The following is a 27,841-nucleotide window of genomic DNA, read 5'->3' as shown; positions in this document are numbered from 1 at the left end:
GCCGCTGTCGTCGTCACAGCTGCGCCCGCGTCCGGCCCCGCGCGCACCGCCGTCCCCGCGCCTCGCGCCGGAGGATGCCCAAGAAGCTGCTGCTGCTGCCCCCGCTGTCCGCGTGCTCAGCTCTCCGCGTCCCGCGGGCTCGCCCCGCCGCCCCGCCGGCCATGAACGCCGCCCGCACCGGCTACCGAGTCTTCTCGGCCAACTCCACGGCCGCCTGCACCGAGCTAGCCAAGCGCATCACCGAGTAAGCGCAGCGGTGCCCGGCTTGGCCTGGCGCCTCCCCCCGCCCCCACCTCCGCCCCTGGGGGCCGAAGCTTCGGGCCGACCCCTGGGGAAGTAGGTGCTCCCGTCCCAGGGCCGTGGGGCATCACCCTTGAGAGATTTCCGGCGGTCTCTATGTGACCATCGCCATTTCCAGCCCTCCCTAACGAGACAGGCGTGCGGGTCTAGCCTCAGACCGAAGGGCAGGGAGAAGGGAGCTCAGAACTACGGGGGGCTTGGCGGGGGAGAGCCGTGATTCCAAGATGTTGGATCAGTTAGTTGTACAAAAGAGTCTTTGCTTGTGTTTATGTTACTTAGCCTCTGACCTTAAGGGACCTTTGGGGCCTTGCGATTTTTTCCCAGGCTTGCCGTTATCACTCGCTGACACTGGCTGAGGGACGTGGTTGGATTTGTTTTGTTTTTAACCTTACTTGTAAAATGTGGGTGGTTCTGTGGGACAGGGACGGGAGGGCCAGCCTGAGTTAGTGGGGAATACTGGAGATGAGGCCTCCCAGTGGCCCTTTGGTAATACCTGTTCACGGAAAAGCCCTCTTTCTCCTTTGCAGAAAACTGGAGCCCCGATATAAAGAGCCGTAAGGGCCCTTTTTAAAAATAAACTTTTTGGAAATATGTAACAGAATGCATCATTTGTCCTTCCCTTTGATGTTTATAGTTGCTTAACTTGTTGTTTGGCCTGTGTTCTCTGTTATGAGACTGGCTTTCACTGTAGCTGCTGCTGGCCTGGAATTTACAAAGCAGACCTTTGGCCTTGAACTCTTAAGAGATCTGCCTGCCTCTGCCACGGGGATACTGGGACTAAAGGCCTGTGCCACCCCACCCATCCTTGGCTTTTGTTTTCTGAGATAAGATCTCTGTAGCCCTGGCCAGCCTTGGTTATGTTCAGGTTCTAGCCTCCCTGATGCTGGCATTACAGGTGTGCACCTGGACTCCAGGCTTAAATGGTTTGACTTTGAACATTTAAGGTCATTTTCATATTCAGAAATTCTAAGCTCCACCTGTTTTCTTATCAGTTGGACTTTGAAGTGGGTTTAGGAGAGTATAGGAAAGAGTTCTGCAGTCTGCTGCCTGCTTTCTGTCTCTAAGCCCTAATTATGGTCTTTCTGGTCAAGGCCAAGTACAATACTCACTTCAAACATGAAGCTTGAGTTTGTTTATACTGGTTCAGATTTATCACATAGTGACCTTGCCTTGAGAAAGCCTGAGGAAGGGCACTCTAAAAATTAGTGGGTTTGCCTTTTTTGTTAGCTAGTTCTTCAGATCACTGTGAAGGTCCTGTAACAACACATATCTACAAATGCACTGTCTTTCGTATGCTCAGCTTGTGCTGCATTTATCTGACTCTGTTCTCTTTTTTTTTTTTTTTTTTTTTTAAGAGAGTTGGGCTTGCTATGTAGTCCTGGCTGGCTTCACCTTACAGCAATTCTCCTGCCTCAGCTTCCAAAATAATGGGTTAATTAACGTCCCCACCCCCTTTTCTTGTGTAATAGGCGTCTTGGTGCTGAATTGGGGAAATCTGTTGTATACCAGGAGACCAATGGAGGTAAGTTAAAGTTGGTTTGTTTTTCATGTAGGGTTTGTCGTTGCCCTTTGAGGCAGTATCTCATGTAGCCTAGGGTGGCTTGACCCTCTGCTCTGTCTCCCTGGTGCTGGGATTATAAGCAGGCACCGCCGCTCTGGCTTCGTTTCCTCTTTCCGTTTCAGATCTTTTAGAGAGGCGTTCACTGTATAACTAACTCATCCAGGCTTCAAACTCACCATCGTCTTGCTTCTGCATTTCCAGTAATACCACATGGTGTTGGTTCCCTCTTTCTAGCCTGTGGGGTCCAAGGAATCAAACTCGGGTCGGCCGTGGTAGCGAGTGCCTTCACCTCCTACCCATCTCACTGGTTCGACCCTTGTTGGTTTGGAACCTGCTAGGCAGCTGAGGATGATTTTGATTTTGAATTCCTTACCTGGCGCCTTTAACCGTCTGTGTTCTGGGATTGTGGGCATGTACCTGCTGGTTTTTATTTTTACTCCTTGTTCTTTGGGGGCCCACCACCCAGCTCCCAAATAAATACACAGAGGCTTATTCTAACATAGGAATGTCCGGCCTTAGCTTGGCTTATTTCTAGCCAGCTTTTTTTATTTTTTATTTTTTTCCTCTTTTTTTGGGGTAGAGGGGAGTGTCAAGATAGGATTTTTTTTATGTAGCTTTGGAGCCTGTCCTGAAACTTGCTCTGTAGATCAGGGTTACATACGCCTGCCTCTGCCTTCTGAGTGCTGGGATTAAAGGCGTGTGGATCTTTGTGAGTTCGAGGCCAGCCTAGTCTACAGAGCAAGATCCAGGAAAGGCACAAGCTACACAGAGAAACCCTGTCTCAGGGGAAAAAAAAAAATTGAGAATAAAGGTGTGTGCCACCACTGCCCACTAGCCAGCTTTTCTTAAATTATCGTGTCTCTCTTTTGCCTCTGGATTTTACCTTTTTTTATTCTATATCTTTCTTTCCCTCTTACTCCATGACTGGCCATGTGGCTGGGTGCCTGGAGCCCTCCTCTCCTCCTTATTTTCACTCGTCCCTCTTCTCTTCCTTCTATTTATTCTCTCTACCTGCCCACCCCGCCTATCCTTTCTTGCTATTGTCCGTTCAACTCTTTATTGGACCACCGGGTGTTTTAGATGGACAAAATAACACAGCTTTACAGAGTTAAACAAATGCAACATAAAAGAGTGAAAAATATCTTTGTATCATTAAACAAATATTCCACAGCATAAACAAATATAACACATCTTAAACTAATATTCCACAACATGTACCATCATGCCCAGCTTGATGGCTTTTTTTTTTTTTTTTTTTGCTTACAAACTGTATGGCCGTGGCAGGCTTCTTGCTAACTGTTCTTATATCTTAAATTAACCCATTTCCATAAATCTATACCTTGCCACGTGGCTGGTGGCTTACCGGCATCTTCACATGCTGCTGGTCATGGCGGTGGCTGCAGTGTCTCTCCGCCTCAGCCTTCCGCCTCCCAGAATTCTCCTCTCTCCTTGTCCCACCTACTTCCTCTTTTTTTTTTTTTTTTAGCATGCTTTTGCCTTGATTCCATGGCCACACTAGAACTCACCACTCAGGCCTGGGACTTGGGATCCTCCTGCCTTCACCATGTAGCACCATCACACCTCAAAAGCTGGCATACTTTCACAAGTAGATAGTGCTCTAATTTTTGCTTATTTTATGTGTGGTGGTGTGCATGTGTGTGGATGCACATGTGGAGGTCAGAGGACAAGCTTGGGGACTCAGTTCTTTGCTATTTTGGTGAAGCAGGGTCTCTTACTGTTTCTGCTGTTCTGCACAAACAGCTGGGGTTGTAGACACCAGCCACTGCATGTGCTTGTGCCTGTGTGTGTGTGCATGTGTGTGTTTGCACGCCTGTGTGTGTGCTAGGGACTGAGCTCAAGTCGTCAGGCTCACATAGCGAGTACTTACTCGCTCATGTCCTGATACAGGAATTCAGCACAGAAATGGTTTCTTTCCAGCATTAGCGCCTGTGCCCTTGGTCCTTATCTCTCCCTGGAGTCTGACTGTTGTCCTCCTTGATGTCCGCTCTTGCACTCGGATGCACATACCCTGTTTGTTAGAAGTAAAGGAGAGGTGAATAGAAGGTTTTGTTTTTTCTTCTACTTTGGTTCTGTTTGGTAAATATGACTCATTAAGACATCAAATGATAGCGTGACCGAAAGTCCTCTTTGGTGGGGGTGGAGATAGTGTTTGCTGTGCATCTGTGACCTCAGTGCCGGAGAGACAGATACAGGTGATCTCTGGGGCTCTGGGGCTCCAGGGCAGTCAGCCGAGGAATGTCAATGAGCTGAGGTTAGTGAAAGACCCTGTCTCAGAACGGAGGTGAAAGTGATTGAGAAGACACCTGATGGTGATGTTCAGACACAGGCAGTCAACATCCCTTTCAAAATCTGTCCTCTTTTCTTTTCTTTCTTTCTTTTTTTTTTTCTCTTAACCCAAATGTATAGATTATTGTACTGGGCTGGGGGCCCAGTTTGCTTCCCTCTGAGTTGTGTGGAAAATAATTATAACACGAACATTTGAAGGTATCTGACTGTCCCACTAATAATACTATGTCATAATCTAGGGGAGCTCTTTTTTTTTTTTTTTTTTTTTTGGTTTTTCTGAGACAGGGTTTCTCTATGTAGCTTTGGAGCTTGATCTGTAGATCAGGCTGGCCTCAAACTCACAGAGATCCTCCTGCTTCTGCCTCCCGAGTGCTGGGATTAAAGGCGTGTGCCACTGCCGCCTGTCCTCATCCTGCTCTTATTCATTGTAGAAAAAGACACTGAAGAGGTGTTGTGGTCCATGCCTGTCATCTCAGCACCCAGAAGGCTGAGGCAAGAGGAATGAATGCCATGAGTTTGAGCCCATTCTGGGCCACACAGGGAAACATCAGCCAGGCTCCCCGAGTAAGGCCCTGCCTCAAACCAAAACCAAGCCCCAGTGTCATAGTGATGTTGGGATCCAGGGCAGGACAGTGGACGGTTGGAGGGACAGCTGAAGGAAAGCACCCTCACAGTGTGTGTGAAAAACCACGTTTTAATTAGCATCAGGTATCCTTCAGCCAGCTTCCCACCTTAGCAGCTTTCTTAAGACTTGTTGAGAGGTGTGTGTGTGTGTGTGTGTGGTGTCCAAAGAGGCCAGGAAAGGGCATTGCATCCCCAGCTGTCTGGTGTGGGTGCTAGGGTTGGGAGGCCAGAGGAGGGAATGATAATAAAGATGCTCTCCTTACTTACTCATCATCACTGCTGTGGGTCTCTATCTCTGGAACTGAGGCATCGGAAATGTTCCAAGTCTCAGCAGCCTTCTATCCAGCCCATTCTATTCACTTACTGTGAATAGACTTTTAAATCTTTTTGGAGGTGGTGGGACCAGTTCTAGGGATTGAATCCAGAGTTTCCCCTTGTTCATGCCAGGGAAAAGTTCACTACTGAGCAACTCTCAAGCTCCTAGGATGCAAATGTTACTTAGCTGAGGTTGCCTCCTTCCTGCAGGTTGAGTGTCCCTCACCTGAAAAGCTGGGACTTCGTTCCTGATCTAGGAACATTGGCTTGGACTACTGGTTTATGCATTTCACATTTGAAATGCCCCAGAGTCTAAAGCATTGAGTGTCGTCAGCACCCCAGGGTTTTCAGGCTTGGGAAACATTTTGGATTTCAGATTTTAGATTAATATGGTCAGCCTTGTGCTACCACAGGCTGGAGTGTGCTTGCTCAGCAGTCAGACTGGGGCCCATTGGGATCGGGTTCTGCCACTTGCCCCGGGTCTTCAGTCGGTCTGTGTGCGTTCCCACGGCCCCTGTTGCCAGTCCTGCACTGCGATCGTTTTCTTCCCATGGTAGCCAAGGACTGCCACCTCCACCAGCTTTGCTTTCCTGTCATTTTTTTTTAAATGTGCATTGGTGTTTTGCTTGCATGTATGTCTGTGTGAGGGTGTTGGATCCTCTGAAACTGGAGTTACAGACAGTTGTGAGCTGCCATGTGGGTGCTGGGAATTGAACCTGGGTTCTCTGGAAGAGCAGCCAGTGCTTTTAACTGCTGAGCCATCTCTCCAGCCCCAGAAAAGCTTCAGCAGAGATTCTTTTCATTTTGTTGTTGTTTTTGAGGCAGGATTTTTCTGTGTAACAGAGTCCTGGCTGTTCTGGAAATCACTTTGTAGACCAGACTGTCCTGAGCTCACGGAGATCTGCCTGCCTCCTGAACACTGGGATTAAAGGCACGTGCTACCACCCCAAGCTCCTGTCATGTTTAAGAAGAAAACTCTGCTCTCTGGCTGGGCCTCCTTGGCTTCTTGACCTGTGCATCTCTTCTCTCACACTCTCTGCTCCCAAGTGGTCTGAGTGACCACGACTGTTGGCAAATGGCCCCTCCCCTGCTGTGCTGCCGGCTTTCCGGAAGACCACTATTCTTGCCTTGCTCTCCATGACCTGTCTGTGGCAAGGCTGGGTCAGAGATTGTCTTCATCCCGTTGGTCCAGGTCCTCTCCAGGACCCAGCACAGGGCCCGTCCAGGGACGCCTCTGCATTGGTTGAAAGGCTAACAGGTGTTAGCTGCGGCCTCTTTATTCGCTGTGGACCCTTTCTTCAGTGTGTTTTTTCATAGCTTCATTTTGGTGACAGCTTTGGGAATTTTTTGGACTATTTGACACATTTGTTGGTTTTGTCTTCTCCCAACCTGGCCACTCTTGTGTATGAGTATTTTAGTTAAGACTTGGATTATGCCAGTTGGGGCTGTTTAGAATCCTCTTTATTCCAGCTGTTGTCTGTTTACTGCACCATGAACTGTTTAGACCTGAATACTTTTTTTTTTATTCTTCAGAAACAAGAGTTGAAATCAAAGAGTCTGTTCGTGGCCAAGATATTTTCATTATACAGACAATACCCAGGTAAGACTTGGCACCGTTCGGGAATCCATTTTCCTCTGAGGAACATCCTGATGTAATTGGTTATCTTTTCATGTGAACAGCAATCCAGGTTTGATTTTTGTTATTGCTTTGTTTTAGATTATAAATTTGTGCTTGGCTTGAGGCCAAGGCAGAAGGATAAATTCAAGGCCTGCTTGAACTTCAGAACCAGTTTAAGGCCACACTGGGCAACTTAGTGAGACCTGCCTCAAAAAGGAAAGAAAATGCCCAGCATGGTGGCACACACCTTTAATCTTAACACTCAGGAGGCAGAGACAGGCAGATCTCTGTTTCAGGCCAGCCTAGTCTACATAGCAAGTTCCAGGCCAGCCAAGGCTACATAGTGAGACCCTGTCTTGGAAAAAAAACAAAAACAATTTTTTTTCCCCTTAACGTTTATGTAGTGGAGGTGAGGGTGCCATGTACATGAGGAGAGCGGAGAACAACATGGAGGAATGAGTTCTCTAATTCTGCCGTGAGTCCTAGGGATGCATCTAACTCATCAGTGTTAGCAGGAAGCCATCTCATCGGCCCTTTTCGGTGGTTTTGACATGCACTTGAGAAGTGGGAAAGAAGGGGCTAAGGAACTGGTTCAGTGGTGGAGTACTTACCTGGAATGTGCAAGGTCCTGGGTTCAGTCCCTGGCACCGTCCAAAATAGAAGAGAGAAGGACCTGAGGGCTGGCCGAGAGAATCCGAGGGGAAATGGATTATGCATTCCTTTGCTGTTCTCCTTTTACCTTCAATTCAGGAAACATGGGAAGCACTCTGCAGTCTTAACTGGACAATTTCTAGGTGTGGTAGGCATGGGGCCATCTTGGCGGGATCACAGTGCCTTGTTTATTTATCTCCCGACTGTGGGGTTTTGATGCTGTACTACCCATAAGGACGCCACTTACTGTGTGCGTTACATATACGTACCTGATACTGTCTGCTGTTCTAACCCATGGCTGTCTCCACCGGAGAGCTGACTTTCCAGCTGTGAATCTTATAGAATTAGTTACAGCCCACCCAGATGTCTGGTTTTCTCACATTTCCCCTGCCTAGAAATGTCTTCCCTGAGAAGTTCACACAGCTTGTTCACTCAGGCCTTTGTTCAAACAGCATGTGATTAGAGAGGCCTTTGTTTCCGAGGTCTCCTCAGCTTTAAGAGCACGTAATAAGGAAGCGGATGGTCCCATGGCTGCTCTGGGGCAATGAGCATTATGGCACATTGTCGACTCCTTATCTCTGGAGATTAAAACGTTTTCATAAAATCCTAGGCCCTCGGCCGCCCCAGAGACTGCCTGACTGTGGAGCCCCTCTCTGAGGGGGGAGGGCAGCCTCAGCTTTTCATCCCTGGGTGGACCACTAATCCTTCTCCAGAGACAGAGCTAGGTGGCAGAGTCCCTAAGCTGCCCTGACTAGCTTTGTGACGGCAAGAAGGTGTGTCTTAGGAAGATTGATTTAGGAATCTTGGCACCAAGCACTGGGCTGCAGGAGAAGCTGGAATTTGAGCTGTGACTTGACTTTTCCCTTCTCCAGGAAAAGTCACACTGGCTGCTTTTGGGGCAACTAATGTGCCAGCCATGAGCAGCCCTTCTGGGTACCTTTGCTATGTCTGTTGAGTCTCAGAATCGTTCCTGAGGCTTGAGGGGAGGAGCTAAGGTTGTGGCCTCACAGTGGAGGTCCTGGTGATGTGGGCACATAACATGGCTGGCATAATGGCAAGGGGTTGAGCAGCCTGCCTGACGAGTCCAGACCAGTTAAGTGTGGCTGTTAGAACAGGACATCGATAAGTGTCTTCTTTGCATGATGTGTTTGCATGGTTGAGACTCTGACACCTGGGCAAAGTATCTTCTGAGTTTTATTGATTGATTGATTTTTCTCTTAAATGCTAGGGATCACATTCAAGACTTCATGGTAGGCAGGTGACCTCCTAGGCTATTCCAATGCATTTCTTTAAAAAAACATTTGTTTGTTTGTTATTGTTTTTCTAAACAGGGTTTCTCTGTGTAGTCCTGGCTTTTCTGGAACTTGATCTGTAGACCAGGCCTCGAATTCACAGAGGTCCACCTGCCTCTGCCTCCCCAGTGCTGGGCCTAAAGGGGTGTGTGCCGTCACTGTCTGGCTACCAGTGCTTTTCTTCATGGTGGGATTGAACTAACAAGACAGCTTGTTCCTCTCTTTTCTGAAATAGGGTCTTGATATGCAGCCCAGGCTAGCTTCCAACTTGATTTGTACCCGAAGCCTCCTGAGACCTAGGATGGAGGTGTGTGCTACCAGGCCCAGAGGAACAATTTTTGTTTTTTGGAGACAGTATCACTTTGTAGCCCAAGCTGGCCTCAAACTTCTGATTTCTTGTTTTTTGCTTCCCAAGTGTTTATTCGAGGCATTACACCACCAAGCCCAACTCAGAACAGAATGCTTCCTGAAACGATTGTTTTCTCTCCCTTCGTCATTTTGTCTATTGGATTGGTTTCTCATGGTTGTGACCGAATGCCTGACACATTAGCTCTTGGCTTGACGAAGCAGACCACAGTGGGGGTCACAGCACTGGGAACTTCCCGTCCGGAAGCTCAGGGGCCCAGCTTGATTTTAAGACTTACCTTTTCATTTATGGGTATGTTTGTGTGTCTGTGTGTGGTTGTTCACACCTTTAACCCTAGCACTCGGGAGACTAAGGCCAGTCTGGTCTGCATAGTGAGTTCTAGAACAACCATAGTGGGACTCTGTTGTGCCCCCCCCCCCCAGCTGAGGACGGAACCCAGGGCCTTGTGCTTGCTAGGCAAGCGCTCTACCACTGAGCTAAATCCTCAACCTCTTTTTTTTTTTTTTTTAAGATTTATTTATTATGTATACAGTGTTCTGCCTGCATGTGTCCCTGCAGGCCAGGAGAGGGCACCAGATCTCATTACAGATGGTTGTGAGCCACCCTGAGGTTGCTGGGAATTGAACTCTGGACCTCTGGAAGAGCAGCCAGTGCTCTTAACCGCTGAGCCATCTCTCCAGCCCTGCAGGACCCTGTCTTACTTAACAAAACAACAACAAAAGACAGTGATCATCCCAAATTTAGGCTTGTGCCCTCATTCTGACTCTAAATTTTGGATTCTGTATATTTTGAAATCCTTATTAATATTATTATTTATGTGTATGGGTGTTTTGCTGTGTACCACATGTATGCCTGGTGCCCACTAAGGTCAGAAGAGGATATTAGATTCCTCTGGAACAGTTGTGAGCTGCTGTGTAGATGTTAGGAACAGAATCTGGGTCTTCTGGAAGACCACTGAGCCGTCTCTCCAGCCCCTGAGATTCTCATTGTAGCTGAGCTTGTTCTTACGTGTCCTCGTCAGTATGGAAGTCACGGTCCACAAAGGCTCACTGTTTTAAAATGTTGTTTCCCTTGTGCATTACAGACAGAATCCCCAGCACTGGGCTGATGTCCTGCTCTGTCCTTCCTGGATGTTGATTCAGATGCTGCTCTTGGCATAGGAGCGGCATTCTTAGCATAGGAGCGCTGCTCATGTTCTTTGAGTTGGAGGCTTGCTCTTACACAGTTTGTGTTCTTAGCATCTCATGGAAGCCAAGCCTGCTCAGAACCAGTGTTTAAGTGAGCAGTGTAGAAGAAGCCTGGGTTGGTGGTAGAAGATAAGGAACTGGTCAAATAATGCAGCTGTTTACAGGTTGCAGGGCGAGACTGACTCTGGTAGAACAGCCAGGAGAATTTTTTTAAAACACAGGGTCTCTGAATGTAGCCCAGACTGTCCTTGAGGAGCATGGATACAGATGTGTGCCTGTCTTGAGGACATGGCTTCTCTTCATTGAGTTTGTTTGGGGACTTAAAAGTCACAGCCCTCTTTCCTGTGTTTGTTAGGCAGTGTCGGCAAAACCCAACCTCTTCAGGTATTTCTGTTCCTTCTCCCAACTCCCCGTGTCTTTTTAAACTGTATTAAGTGTGTGTGTATACACAAACACCACAGCATAGGTGTGAGGTTAGAGAACAACTTTCAGGAGTCTTTGTCTTCTGCACGTAGGTCCTGGAGGTTGAACTCTGGTCCTCAGGCCCAAGAGCTGCACTTAACCCACTTGCCCCTTTTCCTAGCCCTGGCTGTCCTGGAACTCACTCTGTAGACCAGGCTGGCCTTGAACTCACAGAACTGCCTGCCTCTGCCGCCTGGCTCCTTTGTCTTAAAATGATAGAAGTGAAAGAGGAAGGAAGCATCCGGGACCTGGGCGTGGTAATCCCAAAGCCGAGCAGAGTGAGGGAGAAGGATATGGTCTGCCCGGGCTACTCGGGCCTGGAGAGACGGCTTAGTGTAAGAGCACTTGTTGCTCATGCGGAGGACTGGAGTTCGGTTCTTCCAGCATCTACATGGTGGTTGACAACCATCCATAACTCCAGTTCTAAGGAATCTGACACCCTCTTCTGATCTCCACAGTCACCAGGCACACACGTGGTGCACAAACATGTATGCAAGCAAAACACTCATACACATAAAATAAATAGATTAAAAAAAAATACCATGTGGGCTGGGCAGTGGTGGTGCACACCTTTAATCCCAGCACTGGGGAGATAGAGGCAGGTGGATCTCTGAGTTTGAGACCAGTCTGGTCTACAGAGTGAGTTCCAGGATAGTCAGGGCTGTTACACAGAGAAACCATGTCTCAAAAAACAAAAACAAAATACCATGTAGGGGAGCAAGATGGGTAGTGAGTAAAAATACCTTCCACCAAGCCTGCATAGTGGATCTCTACATGTGTGTTATGTGTGTGTGTGCATACATACACACACAAAATAAAGATTTAAGAAAAATTAAGTGGGCTCCACAGAGGACTTATTTGCTATAGATAACAGTCGTTGAAGTGGGGTAGGGTAAACCTACCCTCATGACTGTGTCCTAGTGCTTTCTAGGTCCAAGAAGTTTAATATCTATATTGTGTCTTATTTCTCTACCCCAAATTAATTTTTGTTTATTGAAAATGATAGAATAGGCTGGGCGGTGGTGGTGCATGCCTTTAATCCCACCACTCAGGAGGCAGAGGCAGGTGGATCTCTGTGGGTTCAAGGCCAGCCTGGGCTACAGAGCAAGACCCAGGACATCCAGGGCTACACAGAGAAACCCTGTCTTGAAAAACCAAAAAAAAAAAAAGAAAAAGAAAAAGGAAATGATAGAGTAGTCCGAGCTGAGTCTAATGTAGAGTATAATTACCCTAAAGAAAGAAATACTGTGAAACTGTGGCTGGAGAGATGGCTCAGGGGTTAAGAGCACTGGCTGTTCTTCCAGGGGTCCTGAGTTCAATTCCCAGCAACCACTTGGTGGCTCACAACCATCTGTAATGAGATCTGGTGTCTTCTTCTGGCATGCAGACATATATGTAGGCAGAACACTGTATACATAATAAGTAAATGAATAAAATCTTTTTTTTTTTTTAAAAGAAAAATTTGGTGAGATAGGTAAGCATGTCCTACTTATACATAATAACTGCAAGAACCAGCAGGATGAACTTGGAACATTCTTAACAAACAAAACAGAGGCTGCCTGCCAAGTCCTCTAAACCCTGTTAGCCACAAAACAAAACAACTGCCTGTGTTTAATTTGACATCTCGGCAGTAGATAAAGCCAGCACGACAAAGGCCCCATTGTCACTTTCCTGATCGATAGGTTGGAGACTCGAGGATGTTGAATTGTTTGTTTTTGAGACAGGGTCTCTGTAGCCTTGGCTGCCTGGAGTTTGCTATGTAGACTAGGCTTCCCTTACACTCACAGAAATCCACCTGCCTCTGCCTGAGAGCCAGGATTAAAAGTGTTGCATCACCATACTTGACCATGGATGTTGAATTTTTTGGTTACTGGGAAGAGGAAAAAATAGGCAGGAACTGGTAATTCTGGAACCCGGATCTCTCGCAGTCACTTATTGCCAGGCCCTTCCCTCGGTGCTCTGCAGAGCCATGGTATCAGGCAGCTATGTACAACGCATGCCGTAACCAGGCCAGCCAAACTTGGATATCAGAATCTACTACATTAACTCCAGCTCTGCTTGTGTTCTTGGTGTAGAGATTTGGTGTAAGGCCACACAGTGTTGGCAGAGGAAGAATAAATATATAGGTGTATTTCTGGATGAGGAGCATTGCTACTTGAATTGCGTTTGCTGCCCAGGAGAAATGACGAAGGCAAGCGTGACCCCAGTGTGTTCTGGCCTGTCTATTGCTGTTTGTCCCCAGCCTTACCAAGTGGTAAACTCCATAAGTTGCTCCAAAAATAATTGATGGTTGAACTAAAATTAACCCAGTGTTATGAATTCCCATTGCTTTTTATTGATTGTACCAAGAGACTGTCTTCTGATCCTTGATGCTAGCCTTGGGCATTATTACTTTGGAAATAGGAAGAAGACAGGTACTCTAGCTTCCTTCAGAGGAGAGAAATACCTGGCAAGGAAGGAGGCTTGACCAGGGCCACGTGGGGCACCTGGGTTGTCTTGAAGACCAGCCCTAAGTGTGTGCCTACGCTCGGAGAGATGGGTTTTGTTTTGTGTTTCAGACTTACTGTGTATGCAAGTGCTGCCCTCAGGGACCAGGCAGGGCATTATGTTTATAAAACTATATCCTTCGAACTTGACAGAGCTAAAAGCTAAGAGCTTCTTATCATAGCCTTTTCATTTTATCCTCGTTTGCGGGCATGCTGTGTAAGTAAAATGTTTTCATCATGCCAACACAAAAATCTGTCTCCCAGTTCCTCATGACTGACACATGACACCACCTGGTGACTGTCCTCCAGCTCAAAAGAGGTGTAGACCTGCATCTGTCTCCTGCCGTCCCATCACGTCGACTAGACATGGCCTGTCTCCCTGTTCACCCTCAGCTTTGCCCATTGCCATTGGGGCATTGGACCTTCAGGGGCCTTGTGTGCTGGGAACTGCACTCAGGTCTTCTACAAGGACGTTGTACACCTACGGCTGAGCCAGAGAGATGTTTTTCAGTCAACTCCTATAGTGATGTGGTCGTCTGAATGTAATTGGCCCCCATAAGCTCATAAGGAGTGGCACTATTAGGAGGTGTGGCCTTGTTGGAGGAAGTATGTCACTGTGGGGGTGGACTTTGAGGTTTCCTGTGCTCAAGATGCTGCCCAGTGACACAGTATACTTACTATTGCCTTCTATTCAAGATGTGGATTGATCCTCTGAACTGTAAGCAAGTCACCCCCATTAAATATTTTCTTTGTAAGAGTTGCCATTGCCGGGTGGCGGCGGCGGCGGCAGCGGCGGCGGCAGCGCACGCCTTTAATCCCAGCACTCGGGAGGCAGAGCCAGGCGGATCTCTGTGAGTTCAAGGCCAGCCTGTGCTACCAAGTGAGTCCCAGGAAAGGCGCAGAGCTACACAGAGAAACCCTGTCTCAAAAAAACAAAAAAACAACAAAAAAAGAGTTGCCATGGCCATGGTGTCTCTTCACAACAATAGAAACCCTAACTAGGATAAGCGGCTATAACAAATGTCAGAAATAGATGGTTATGGAGTGGTTGTCATGTGAGGTGTGCTTGAGAGTTGATGGGAGTCGCAGATAGGGAGCACTCAGCTTCTTTGTTAGTAGTTTGAAGGATATAGTTTTATAAACTTCTGCTTGTCTCAGAACTCAGAGAATTACAGGTAGTCCGCTATGTAACTGAGTCCAGGGTAAAAACAGCAGGCAGGAAGGGCAGTTTCAAGTCCCAAATTATTTATTTGATAAGACTTTGAGTCCTGAAAATAGGATAGGAAATCTGAGCAGGGAGCAAGTCCCAGCCTATGGAAAAGAGACAGAAATTTCTCTCCCCCCCCAGACAGGGTTTCTCTGTGTAGCTTTGTGCCTTTCCTGGAACTCACTCTGTAGCCCAGGCTGGCCTTGAACTCACAGAGATCCGCCTGGCTCTGTCTCCCAGGAATTTCTCTTTATTGGTGGATTTTTTTTTTTAAATGCTATCTAGAGGCCAGGCAGTGGCGGCACACACCTTTAATCCCAGCACTTGGGGAGCAGAGCCAGGCGGATCTCTGTGAGTTTGAGGCCAGCCTGGTCTACAGAGCGAGTTCCAGGACAGGCTCCAAAGCTACACAGAGAAACCCTGTCTTGAAAAACCAGGGGTGGGCGGGCGGGCGGGCGGGGAGATGCCGTCTTGCTGGGTGGTGGTGGCACTGAGTGTTTTAATCCCAGCACCCAGGAGGCAGAGGCAGACTGATCTCTGAGTTTTAGGCCAGCCTGGTGTACAGAGTTCCAGGACAGCCAGGATACACAGAGAAACCCTGTCTTTTTGTTTGTTTGTTTTTTTTTTTTTCGAGACAGGGTTTCTCTGTGTAGCTTTGCGCCTTTCCTGGAACTCACTTGGTAGCCCAGGCTGGCCTCGAACTCACAAAGATCCCCTGCCTCTGCCTCCCAAGTGCTGGGATTAAAGGCGTGCGCCACCACCGCCCGGCGGGTTTTCCCCTTTTTTAATTTTTATTTATTTATATTTGGCAGGGGTGGGGGCAGTTTCAGCATGTATCCCTGGTTGTCCTGGAATTCTCTGTAAACAGGCTGTCTGTCCTTGAATTCTCAAAAATTCACATGCCTCTCTCTCCCAGTGCTGGAATGAAAATGTGCACACCATGCCTGGCTCAGAATCAGAACTGCATTTAAAACCTAGTCTCTTAAACTTGTGACTGTCTTTTTTTTTTTTTTTTTATTTAAATTTATTTTATGTGCATTGGTGTTTTGCCTGCATATATGTGTGTGAGGGTGTCAGATCTCCTGGAACTGGAGTTACTGACAGGTGTAAACTGCCATGTGGGTGCTGGGAATTGAACCCAGGTCCTCTGGAAGAGCAGCCAGTGCTCTTGACCTCTGAGCCATCTCTCCAGCCCCCATTTGTGATTGTCTTATTTCTAACATAGATATACATAGAGTACTTTTAACCTTAGGAGTTTCATGTGTTTAATATTGAAGAATAAAATCGTCAGTAAGAAGAAGTCCTGGTAGCTCCTCGACCCTAGATAAACTGCCTTCAAGACAGGCAGACAGCAGGCTGGTCAGCACAGTGGGTTCCAGGTCTGCCTGACTGACCTGCAGATTCAGAATCTTTTCATCTGCTGGGTGATGGTAGTATTGCACTTTTCTTTATTTGGGCAGCCTGACTCCTGCCTGTCTGCTCTAGAACTGCACGTGGAAATCATGATGGCCCCAGAGAAGAGGGTATCTGAGAATGAGTATGGCATCTGCCAGAGACACAGGGGCAAGAGCTTGAGATCTTGTGGAAAGGTCCATCACCTCTGCAGAGTGACACTGGTTCCCCGGTGACAAGCCTTTCTCAGATACCCTTCAGGGTCCATTGCCTTCTCTTGTCTTTGTCAGGAATGTTTGAGGGGAGGAAAGGACAGCGGGTTTGTGAAAACTTCCAAGACTTCCTCACTCCTCTCTCCTTCCCTGTGAGAAAGACAAAATGCTTTCTGTTCCTGACAGCTCTGGCCTACGTCTGAATCCCTGGCTGAGTCCAGCAGGTGTCCAGTAACTGGTTCCCGACATGGAAGAAGCAGGCAAAGACGGGCCTGGGGGGTCACTGCTGTGGGTTTGAGTGACCACAGCTGAGAACTGTCTGACCCAGCTAAGAAGAGAAGTCACTACACCTGCCCTCTGCTCACCAGGGGCCGTCACAGACGGGTGCTGGTGAAATGCCTGTCAGAGGTTGTGGCCCCTGCTGAGTGGCTAAAGCCTCTCGGGTTGATAATATGTAGATTTGACTCCAAGACACTTTCTCCTGTTGTAGAGATGTGAACACAGCCGTGATGGAGTTACTGATCATGGCCTACGCACTGAAGACGGCCTGTGCCAGGAACATCATCGGTGTCATCCCCTACTTCCCCTACAGCAAGCAGAGCAAGATGAGGAAGAGAGGCTCCATCGTGTGCAAGCTCCTGGCCTCCATGCTGGCGAAGGCCGGTGAGTGTGAGCAGAGGTCCTGGGTCCCGGCACTAGATAGAGCCTCTCCCTGCTGCAGATCAGCTTCCACCTCTGTGTCTGGTTTGGGACCTGTCTCTCTCTGTGTTCACTGATGACACATTCTTGTTCCCTTTTCCATTGTTTGGAAGGGGAATGTGGGCTGAGGTCCTAACTTCTTGGGTTTCCTCTGTCTTAGAGGGCACTGCTGTAGGGTGTCTTTGTGGTGGTACTTTGCCATCATCTCTTGTCCTCTGCATTTCACCTGGCAGGCTTGGCATTCTTGTGAGAGCTCAAACTTCAGGCCGACTGTCTTTGCTGAGTTGATGGATCAGTTGCTCCGAGTTTTTCTTTGGTGTTTCTTGCTCTCCCTCCCCAGCTCTCCCCGCCTGTCTGTGTAGCAGTTCACACTTTATTCCCCGAGAGGCGTGCTGCATGCTTCCCAGCCTGGAAAACAGACAGAATGACAGTGGACAGTGACTGAGGTTTTCCCTGTCTGGTGTCTGTTAAGAGTACTGGTTCTCAGGTCTGGGAGACCATGACCTCTGACAGCATGCAGTGTTATTTGTCGATGTCCCTTTTCTCTGAGAATGCTCTCACACCATTCTTGTCACAGGGAATATTGGACGCTTCAGGGTCTTACACTTGAACTGTGGGTCTCTTATGTTACTCTGCTTCTGTTTCTTTCTGAGGTAGCCACAGTCTGTAGCAATTTCTTTTCTATTCTTTGAGGGCCTGTTTTATTCCTACTGCTGCTTCATGTTTACTCCACACTCGTATTGGACTCCTGACCTCTCGCTCTTGACCGCACTGACGGTGGCAGTGTAGAAAGCACACCCGTTCAGCTAGTTCTTCGGCCCAGGCTCCTTGGCGTGGGGCCGGACCCTCTTCTCCGTCTGTTGTATGCGGACTGGCTAGCGAGCGAGTCCATGTCCCTAGTTCACAGTACCCTGCCTTCAGTCTTCTAGTAGGAAGCAGGAGTTGAGCATCTAGTTTATGTCCACTGTGGCCATTAACTTGTAGGGGAGAACTTTGTAATTTTTTGTTTTAAAATTTCAGGTTTAACTCACATTATCACTATGGATCTCCACCAAAAGGAAATACAAGGCTTTTTCAGCTTTCCTGTGGACAACCTTAGAGCCTCACCTTTCCTGCTTCAGTATATCCAGGAAGAAGTGAGGAGCCACCGCAGACCTCCCATGTCCTCAAAGACATGCTGTTTAGTTTTTCCCTGGCATCAGATTTGGTTATTGAAAGGCACATCCCAGAGCTTTCCCTGAGGCTCCGTGCCTACTGCAGCCAGATAGACTCAGCATCTAGCCATAGAGGGCCATGTTTTCCGAGATGTCAGAAAGAACACTTCCCTCGGGGTGCTTGTGTCCCGCCTTTCCCCAAAGGAAGGAAGGCTTTTAACAACAGTTTTGTTATCTTGGTGCAGCAGAGCTTTGACAGCGATGAGGTGCCATGAAGCCAGTGTCAACATGAACTCCGGCACGCTCGATTGCTTGCTAGTGTGGATCATGAGGAGAAGTCTTAGACCAGTGTCCAGATTAAGGGTGTTTGGTTTTTTTGTTTGTTTGTTTGTTTTTTAATAATGTTTCAGTATTTTTTTATTTTTCCTCCAAATCTAGATTCCAAATTACAGAAATGCAGTCATTGTAGCTAAGTCTCCTGATGCTGCAAAAAGGTAAATACTCCAGGCATTTCTAATCCCTCTGTGGCTGCTCCTGAAGTCAGAATTAGTTTGGGAACCCAGGGTTATCATAATGTGGCCAGTAAAAGTTCACGGTTCTCTAATCCACTTTCTAATCCACTCAGCGGCTTCACCTTGCCGCTTCAAACATCGTGGGCGCCTCCAGCACAGTGTTAGTCAGTTTTCCTCTGGAGGAAATGGAATCCTTCAGATTTTCAGGGAAATAGTGAGGCTATGAATACTTTTAGGCAGTGGTCTTTTTGTTTTTTGTAGGCAGTATATTGTGCATGTATCCCGGGCTGTTTCAGGCTCCTTTGGTAGCTGAGGATGACCTTCAGATTCTGATCTCCTGCCTCTACCTCAAATGCTGCAATTACTTGAGGGTGATCATGCCTTGTGTACATAGAACTGGGGATTAAACCCAGTACCCCAGTCTTGCTAAATGAGCACTCGACCAGCTAAGCTGCATCCCCAGCCTGGCATTGACATCATTGGAACAGCGTTCCAGAAATGACTTTATAGAATATTGGGGAGAAAAAGACCCAAATTATCTAGACTGCAGTGGTAGCCCTTGAGGTGTTTATCTTCTGGCCTGGTTTATAGAAATGATTCTTTGTGTCCCCTCAGAGATAGACTGTTGTTTTGTGATTACTAGAGTGGTACTGGGCACTGTGCATTCTTCCCATCAGCGTCACCATTGACAGCCGTTGTCTTCCTCTCAGGGCTCAGTCCTATGCCGAGAGGCTGCGCCTGGGGCTGGCTGTGATCCACGGAGAAGCTCAGTGCACAGAGCTGGACATGGATGACGGTCGACACTCGCCCCCCATGGTCAAGAACGCTACTGTGCACCCGGGCCTGGAGCTACCCTGTAAGATTCATTCTGTGTCCTTACTGTAAACTGAGGAAGATTCTGAGTAATTACAGCTGGGGGTAGGATAGGATACAGCCTCTTTGAGCTGTTTTGCCTTTTTTTTTTTTTCCCGAGACAGTGTTTCTCTATATAGTTTTGGTGCCTGTCCTGGATCTCACTCTGTAGACCAGGTTGGCCTCGAACTCACGGAGATCCGCCTGGCTCTGCCTCCTGAGTGCTGGGATTAACAGCGTGTGCCACCACCACCAGGCTGGTTAGCTATTTTAAATCATTGGGCAGTATTGCCTTGACTTGCCCTTTTATAAAGGAGAGTTTGGTGTTGTAGCACACGTTTGCAGTATGGGTTAATAACACAAGTTAATAACTTGTGTGTGATGGTGTGGGGTCCAAAGCCTTTGGTTATACTTCGTAAGGGACGTAGGCTTTGGCATCAGGCTCCTTTACCGTTAGTTTAGCTCTTTGACCTGACTCCTGGCTGACTTGGTCCTCCAACTCCAGATGTGCAAGCAGTTCACTCCCACAGACTGACAGGTGTGTGCTGCAGCAAGGCTTGAGATGTCTAGAGGAGAGAGTCTTTTTCTCAAAAATCTTTTTCCTTATGCTTCAGAAACAGGGTTAACAGGGAAAAGAACGTCACGGTTGGTTGCGGGCCAGCTCCGGTGCGTGTGCTCTCCGTCCTGTGAACGCTTTGTCGCTTCCTTCCTTTGTCCGTGTAGTTTTGTCCTTTGTCCGTGTAGTTTTGGTGCCTGTCCTGGATCTCGCTCTGTAGACCAGGCTGGCCTTGAACTCACAGAGATCCTCCTGCCCCACTCCCAAGTGCTGGGATTAAAGGCGTGGGCTACCACTGCCCGGCTGTTGCTTCACTTTCCATTTCTAGTTTTGTATATTTTTTATATAAAAAGACTATGTAATGTGCTTTTACTTGGTTTTTTGCTTTTTGAGGATTTCATAATTTTATTGATTTTGGTTCTGTACACTTTATTTGGCCGTTAAAGAGTACAGTCTTCAGATCTCATGTTGTTGTAGTTTGGAAGTACTCGAGTGTACAAATAAAACTCTGATTTTCACTCAGAACAGCCCAATAGACTGTTATGCGATCCACAGGCCTTATTACTTCACTGTGTCCTCTGGAACAAGAAGAAAACCTTTCTTTTTTTTTTTTTTTTTGGCCCAGGGCCTGATCTGTGGCTGCACATTGCATTCAGTTGACATTCTGTGGCCTCATTAAATCCAGAATGGTTCCTCCCTTCTTTGTCTCTGATGACCTTGATACTGTAGAGCAGCACAGATCAGTTACTTTGTAGGCTATCCCTTAATTGGGACTTGTTTATGTCCTCATGCTTAGATAGATTCAAATTTGGGTGTTTGGCAGGAATGCCACAGGAAGCACGTGGTGTCCCATTGCTGGAGAGGCTGATCTTAGCGTCTTGGTTAGGATGGCGCCTGGCAGGCTTCCTGCTAGGAAAGTTACTACACTTTTTCCCTCCTCATTGTCGGTAGCATTCCTGTGACTACCCACTTCCGTTGGACTTCTACTCACAGTTCGTTCTCCTGACTCAGTTATTGAGTCACGGCCATTGACAGGTGGTGTCGCGGCTATTGACAGGTGGCATCTTTTCTGTCATCACTGCTAGTTCTGAGACAGTCTTGCTGTGAGCCTGAGCTGGTCTTGGGATCCTCTTGCTTCAGCACCCCCAACAAGTGCTAGGATTACTAGAGTGCACCACCATGCCTGGCTGCCTGTTCCCCCCGAGGGAGAGGGAGAGGGAGAACACAGATGTGAGGGTGCTTGCAGAGGCCAAAAGAGGGTTTCAGGTCCTTGGAGCGGAAGTTGGCAGGCATTTGTGAGCCATCTAATGTGGGTGCTGGAATCCAAACTCCGGTCCTTATGATTGAACAGCCACTGAGCCATCTCTCCAGCCACCCCCATAACCCACCCCCCTTTCTAAGATGGTGTCTTAATGTGTTTCCCACCTGGTCTCAAACCTTCGAGCTGAATAGTACACTTGTCTCAGCCTCTCACGTGGCTACAAGTTCATACCACCATGCCCCACCTCACACGACCAAACTAGAGCTGAGTTCTGTTGAGACAGGATCTTGATGTGTGCTCAGGCTGGCCTGAAATTCTCAATCCTCCTGCCTCTACCTCTCCAGAGCTGGGATTATCGTCTGTCACCATGCCAGACTGCTAACTGATCTGTGTTTAAAACATTTGTGGAGCAGGCGGTGGTGGCGCACGCCTTTAATCCCAGCACTCGGGAGGCAGAGCCAGGCGGATCTCTGTGAGTTCGAGGCCAGCCTGGGCTACCAAGTGAGTTCCAGGAAAGGCGCAAAGCTACACAGAGAAACCCTGTCTCGAAAAACCAAAAAAAAAAAAATTGTGACTGCCCAAATTCAAGAGATCACCTTGATTCTGATGGGAAATGAAGAAGTACCTATTAAAATTGGACCAGAAAATGTCCAGGCCTCCAGATCAGCCGTCTCCCTCTTATTCAGGGTGGACACCAGCTCCCTTAGGTGGGGTCAGCTGAACTGGTTGTTACGTGCCGAGCTGTGAATCACCTGGTGCCGGACTGTTTCCTTTCCCCCACGACTACTCTTTTCAGAAGTACTTCCCAGTGGTAAAGGCTGCAGGGAGAGCAGAGAACTTAGCTTGTTTTTCTGGGGCTCTATTGTTGAGACACAGGGTCTGATGTAACCCAGGCTGGCCTCAAACTGGCTATATAACTGAAGGTGATCTTAAACTTGTGATCCTCCTGCCTCTTCTTCCCGCGTCCTGGAATCAGGATGGTGTTTGTGCTGCCGTGCCGAGTTTTAAGTGGTGCTGGGGAGTCAAACCAAGGGTGGCAGGCATGCTAGGCAAGCCTTCTCCCAGCTGAGCTACAGCCCGGCCCCAGCCGGCGTGCTCTGCTGAGCCATATTGTCAGTTTATTAAGTATATAGCAAGCCAGAGAGAGACAGACAGACAGACAGGCAGACAAGATAATCAAAAGGGGTTATTAAGGCAGCTAGCTGGTTCCCCATGGAGAGTCTGGAGCAGAGTGCTCTCTGGTGTTGCATCCAAGTAAAAGAACAAAGAGCAGAGAGACACATTGATACTCACACTGTTGGGCAGAAACTGGGGAAGTTGAGACATCAGTTTGAGGTGAGCTGAGCTTTCTCTCCACGGCTGGCTTCCTGCTTCTCTTCCCTACTGCAGACACTTTGACACCATGGGGTGAACAGTAGTGACCTGCAGATGTTCACAGCCCAGCTGTTCCAAGGACACAGTATTCTTACTCTTGAGCTGCTTTTTGTTCTTCTCCCTCCATGTCATACAGTTTAGGGGGGTCTCCTCATCCCCAGACCTGGAGAACATTCTTGGATCTGAAATGGTATGGGGTTGGGACACCATGTCTCCGTGGATTCAAACGGCATGTGACAATTTACCAATGTGGTGTACATTACAGTTGGTTTGTTATACTTGAAATGGAGCCCAAGACTTGTGGTGTGCTGGGCAAGTGTATGGCTGAGTTCTCCCAGGTTTCTACTTGGTGTGTCCTCTTGCAGAGGCAGGTTTTGTAGTGAACCATGGAGCCTCTGCTTCAGAGTCAATGAGAAAATGATCTGGTAGCTACATCTTGTAAGTCCCTGATTTCCAGGGAAGTGTGTGGAGCAGACATCTGATACTAAGGTTGCAGTGTCCAAATCACTGAGACGAGGCCGGGTGGTGGTGGCACACACCTTTAATCCCAGCACTTGGGAGACAGGCAGGTGGACCTCTGAGTTCTAGGACAGCCAAGGCTACACAGAGAAACCCTGTCTCGAAAATCCAAAACCAAGAAAGAAGAAAGTGAGACTCGTCACCCCCACCCTTGACTGGGTTTTAGCAGGCAGCTGTCCACATGTCAGCCTGGCCAGACACCCTGACAGGACTGTTTCTCTGGTCATGAGCTCCTTTCTGCTCTGTTCTTCCAGTTTTCCACTTTTGCTGCACACTCTGTTGGCCCTTGGTACAAGCGAGTACTGAGTTCTTCAGATGTGGCCAGTCTCACTTGAGTGAAGAGGTAGATGTTCAAAATGACCAAATATTATAGTGGTGGCTACCATTTAAAAAAAAAAAAAAAACCTCATCAGTACATTTTAATACTGATTATAGATTGATATGGTACAGTTTTAAGTATGCTATGTCAAACAAAATACCAAATTTACCATTTTCAATTTTATGTACATGAGTGTTTTGTTTTTATGTATATCATGTGCATGCCTGGTGCTTGCAGAGGTCAAAAGAGGGAACAGGACCTCCTGAAACTCCATGGTTGTAAACCACGATGTGGATGCTGGGATCCCAAGTCCTCCACAAGAGCAACTTTTCTCTTCCTCCAGCTCCTGCTTTTTATTTTTACTTACTGTAACTACTAGAAAATTTAAAATCACTGCCTCCTGCCTCCTGTTTCTGTGAGCAGTGTTGCTCCAGCTAGCTCAGATTCTTGAGCGAGTCAGTCAAGGCGGGGTGTGTGTGTCTGTGTGTCTGTGTGTCTGTGTGTTAGGTTGTATAAATAGTCTGTGCTGAAGCTTGCCACCAGGTTGTGATTACATTTATCCAGTTACCCAACTAACTGGGTCTTGTGATTTGTTTTGATTTGCTAGTGATGATGGCCAAAGAGAAGCCACCTATAACAGTGGTCGGAGACGTCGGAGGACGCATTGCAATCATAGTGGTATGGGGATGCGTCGTCATCATTTCATGCACAGCGGTGACACTGGTGGCTTAGTCAGTGTGGGTCTCAGTGTGGTGGTGGGTTCCACTGGATGCATCTGCCCTTCCTTACTGGGTCTCCTTTAAGAGAGTAATAGAATTTTTATATAAATGGGTGGAAATTGATGGATAACTGGCAAACTAAAAGCCCAGTACTTCCCCGGGAAATTCAGCACCATGGCCTTCATCTTAGGGTTCTGGAGCCTCAGACCAGCTCACTTGATGGTCCTTACATTTCGGGGCCATGAGATAGGCTGAAGCCGAGCCTTTCCAATTGTCCCAGCGCAGCTTAGCTTTGTGTTGGCGCGCTGGCCGCTCTCACTAGGTCAGAGTCACACCATCAGCAGCTCCCCTAGTTCTCTTCCTTTCATGTCGCCCTCTCTTGGGACAAAGTAAGCAGCGTGCTGGCTCTGGAGTGAGTCAGGAGTCTGAGGGAGGGAAGCTCCTCATCGTGACATCATGTCATCATGACAGCTTGAGCTGCCATGTCACACACACCTGGGGACCAGGAGCCTCACTGCTTTGCTGACACTCAGCCCACAGAGGTGTCTCTCTTGCCGGCCCGGGATGCTCAGGTCTTGGCCCAGGCATGTGTTCTGGTGGCGCTGAAACCATGTGCAGTGGAGAGGTAAGTGCTTTCTCAGCTTGGGTAGAGAGTGACTGAGACTCCCTCTCTCCTTGCAGGATGACATTATTGATGATGTGGAGAGTTTCGTAGCTGCTGCAGAGATCCTGAAAGAGAGGGGTGCTTATAAGATCTATGTCATGGCCACACACGGCATCCTGTCTGCCGAAGCCCCTCGTCTGATTGAGGAGTCTTCCATTGATGAGGTTTGTCTGCTTTAAAGGGCTTAGAATATTCCGTTTGAGTCCAGGTTGCCACTAGTTTCTGGGATAATCAAGTGACTCAGTGTTAAGTTGCTTCGTCTCTGGCTAGGGGGCGCACCTGTTTACAGTACTTTCTTAGCAGCTTTGTTTGGGCGGATGGACGTTCGGGAATTGGGATTTGCATAAAGGATTGTTTAGATCCTCTTCATGTTGACAGTACAGTGACATTTGATAATTGAAATCTTCCCTGATGATAGTAAGTTTCGAATGGGACTGGCCATTGTTAGGACTTAAGTTCTGAGCCAGTGGATGCTCAGTTTCTAAAATCTATACGTTGGCCGGATGTGATTTTATGCTTGTAATCCCAGCACTTGAGAAATGAGTTATAGTTAAGCTGTAATTGGGGTTACCTATCAAGACCCTTCCTCAAAGTCAAAACCAAGATTGGGCTGTAGCTCAGTGGAGCATGCTCACCTGGCGTGTGTGATGTGTTCAGCCCCCATTGCCACTAAAGGAACCCTCTAGAACAAACGGTTTATGTTTTGGAGCTTGAGCTGGGGGCATTAAATTAAATGTTAGATATGCTTTGCTTTGTAGCTACTCCCTGACACACACAGTGACTATGTGCTCTCTGTGGCTTGGTTACTAGGTGGTGGTGACGAACACTGTCCCTCACGAGCTCCAGAAACTGCAGTGTCCCAAGATAAAGACTGTGGACATCAGCTTGATTCTTTCTGAGGCAATTCGGAGAATCCACAATGGCGAGTCCATGGCTTACCTCTTCCGGAACATCACAGTGGATGACTAACTTGGAGCTGCCTTGACCCTGGACCCTCCACATCAGTGTGTCAGCCTGGAAATAGGCTGTAGTTAGGAAGTCTCTACAAGGCTGTGAGGAGGAGGCACTAAGATAGGCAAGAGGACAGAGCTGGTGGATAAATGACAGACGCGGCCTTCGCTGTCTGCCATCATCAACCCTGTTCCTTAATCCTGAGCAGACAGTGGAAGAGAAACCAAAGGCAGAGTCTCCATGGCTTGTTTTGCTCAACAGTATCTGCTCTGGGGAAGGCAAGTGGGGTGTTGAACTTGGTCAGGGAGCCGAGTGCCCTCTCCCCGGACAGGCTTCTAATAAGTCTTCTAGAGAATCCCTTTCCTTTCAGAAACCCCGGTGCCTACGCCATTGAACAGCGAAGTGTCTGTCTGCTCTCACTGAGCTCATCAGAGTAGCGCGTCCCTCAGCAACTGTGTTCCTCGGAAGTTGCAAATAAAAGCTTCTTGTCTCTCTGGTGTCTTGTCTACTGTGGGGCTCCCCGCTCCCCCTAGATTGTGACAAACCCTCTCTGCACTATGCAGGGTACAAAACAGGGTGGTCAGGGTCCGGGGCTGGAATGAACCACAGATAGGTCTCACTCAGGCTCCCCCTTTCCTAATCACTAGGAGGAAACGTCTCCATGCTAGGCAAGCGTTCTGTCGGCCGCCCTGTCTGCAACCCTGAAGAGGGGTGAGCAGCTGTTGGCTGCATTGCCTAAGAGTTCCCTCACCATCCCAGTCCCAGTCCACCCCTCGTCGGCAGGCTTCTGCAAACACAGCCGAGCTTCTGTCTGAGCCGGCAGTGTGGAGAGGAGGAGGGCATCTCAGGACAGGAAGTGGACCTGCTTATGGGCTCTGCGAGACAGGAAGGAGTCTTATTTGTACAACTGTTTTTCGCTACAGGGAAGTTCCCTCCCCTCTTTTATCTCTGAGGAAGGCTCCCAACCCACAATTAGGACTTTGTGCACATGGGTCTTTTCAAGCACACAAATAAGTTACCTTCTGTTAAAGATCCATGTACGGAAAATTGAGCAAAGAATTCAGCCATTAAGATAATTAGCTTGCTTGTAGAGGAAGAGCTGTGACCTAGTAAACAAGAGAAGGGGGGGCAGTAGGGGGGGTGCTGGAGTCTGGTGCTCTGCTCTCTAAGACACGAACCAGATGCTTGCCCTTCATCTAGGCTGACTGGCCTCTGGGTTCCAAGCACACTTGGTTTTGAGGATTTAGGTTTGGGTTCTCATGCTGGCGTTGCAAATGCTTTTACCCCGAGCCCCCTCCCCAGCTTCATGGTGCTGTTTGTTTGAGACAGGGTTTCTCTGTAGCCCTGGCTGTCCTGGATCTCACCCTGGCCTCGAGCTTAAGAGATCCACCTGCTTCTGCCTCCTGAGTGCTGAAATTAAAAACGTGTGCCATGAGGCTCTTTTTTTTTTTTTTTTTACAGAGCTGAGGACTGAACCCAGGGCCTCGCGCTTGCTAGGCAAGCGCTCTACCACTGAGCTAAATCCCCAACCCCATGAGGCTCATTCTTAACTAGTCAAGGTAAACAGATAACTAGTCTCTGCTAGGTCTATCTGCAATTGCATGCTAGGGAGTTAATTCAGTAAAGTGCTTGCCTCCCAAGCAGGAGGACTGAGTACCATCACTGGCACCTCCATAGAAGGCCGGACATGCGAGCACACACTGTAATTCTAGCATCAGAGAGGCAGAGACCGCCTGGAGCTTGTTGGCAGCCAGCCTCGCCTCATTGGCACTGCAGGTCCTATGACACCTTCTTAAAAAGCAAGGTGGATGGTTGCTGTGGAACGCAGGATTGACCTCTGATCTGCATGTACAAAAGCAGATGAAAACTCGGGTCCTCAATTCTAAAGTTACATTTATATTTCCAGTTAATATTTTCATTTACCCCGGTTTCAAGAATAGGTATTTTAAGATGTATGAAGCAGTAGTAGAGCAGACAGTCCTGGGTTAGAAGATGCCACCTGCCTGTTGTTTTTGTCATCCCTGATGTGTTTGACGAGGGTAGCTGCGGGCCAGTGAGCACTTGCCTAGCATATTCTAGCCCTCAGACTTGATGCTCAGTGCCAGCAAAAAGTCAAAGATGCTAAGCCTCAGAGATGTGAAAAATGGACCCGTGAAGACGGAGGGAGCTGACTACATCATAGCGTCATAACTGTGGCCACTAACATTTTGCAAAAACTGAACTTGAAGGGAACTGGACATGACTCAGCAGTTAAGAGCGCTTCCTGTTTCTCCACAGGTT

General features: G+C 48.1%; 1 protein-coding gene across 2 annotated transcripts; it reads left to right on the top strand.

Annotated features, from left to right (window-relative positions):
* On the top strand, positions 1 to 26,058 carry Prpsap1 (phosphoribosyl pyrophosphate synthetase associated protein 1). 2 transcript variants are annotated; one of them, XM_028889639.2, is made up of 10 exons: positions 1 to 244; positions 1,770 to 1,822; positions 6,641 to 6,707; positions 16,472 to 16,644; positions 17,701 to 17,816; positions 18,273 to 18,328; positions 19,057 to 19,202; positions 23,835 to 23,905; positions 24,628 to 24,774; positions 25,421 to 26,058. In XM_028889639.2, the coding sequence occupies exons 1-10, from the start codon at positions 75 to 77 to the stop codon at positions 25,577 to 25,579; spliced, it is 1,158 nt and encodes a 385-aa protein (XP_028745472.1). In that variant the 5' UTR covers positions 1 to 74; the 3' UTR covers positions 25,580 to 26,058. The 2 variants fall into 2 exon arrangements, with proteins under 2 accessions (XP_028745472.1, XP_037057478.1); XM_037201583.1 differs by lacking the exon at positions 1,770 to 1,822 and having other exon boundaries at positions 225 to 244.
* Positions 26,059 to 27,841: the final 1,783 nt, after the last annotated feature.

Source organism: Peromyscus leucopus, chromosome 8b (genome assembly GCF_004664715.2).
Source record: "Peromyscus leucopus breed LL Stock chromosome 8b, UCI_PerLeu_2.1, whole genome shotgun sequence".
NCBI classification, from domain to species: domain Eukaryota; kingdom Metazoa; phylum Chordata; class Mammalia; order Rodentia; family Cricetidae; genus Peromyscus; species Peromyscus leucopus.
Note: the sequence above shows the minus strand (reverse complement) of the source record. Positions and strands in the feature narration are given on the sequence as shown.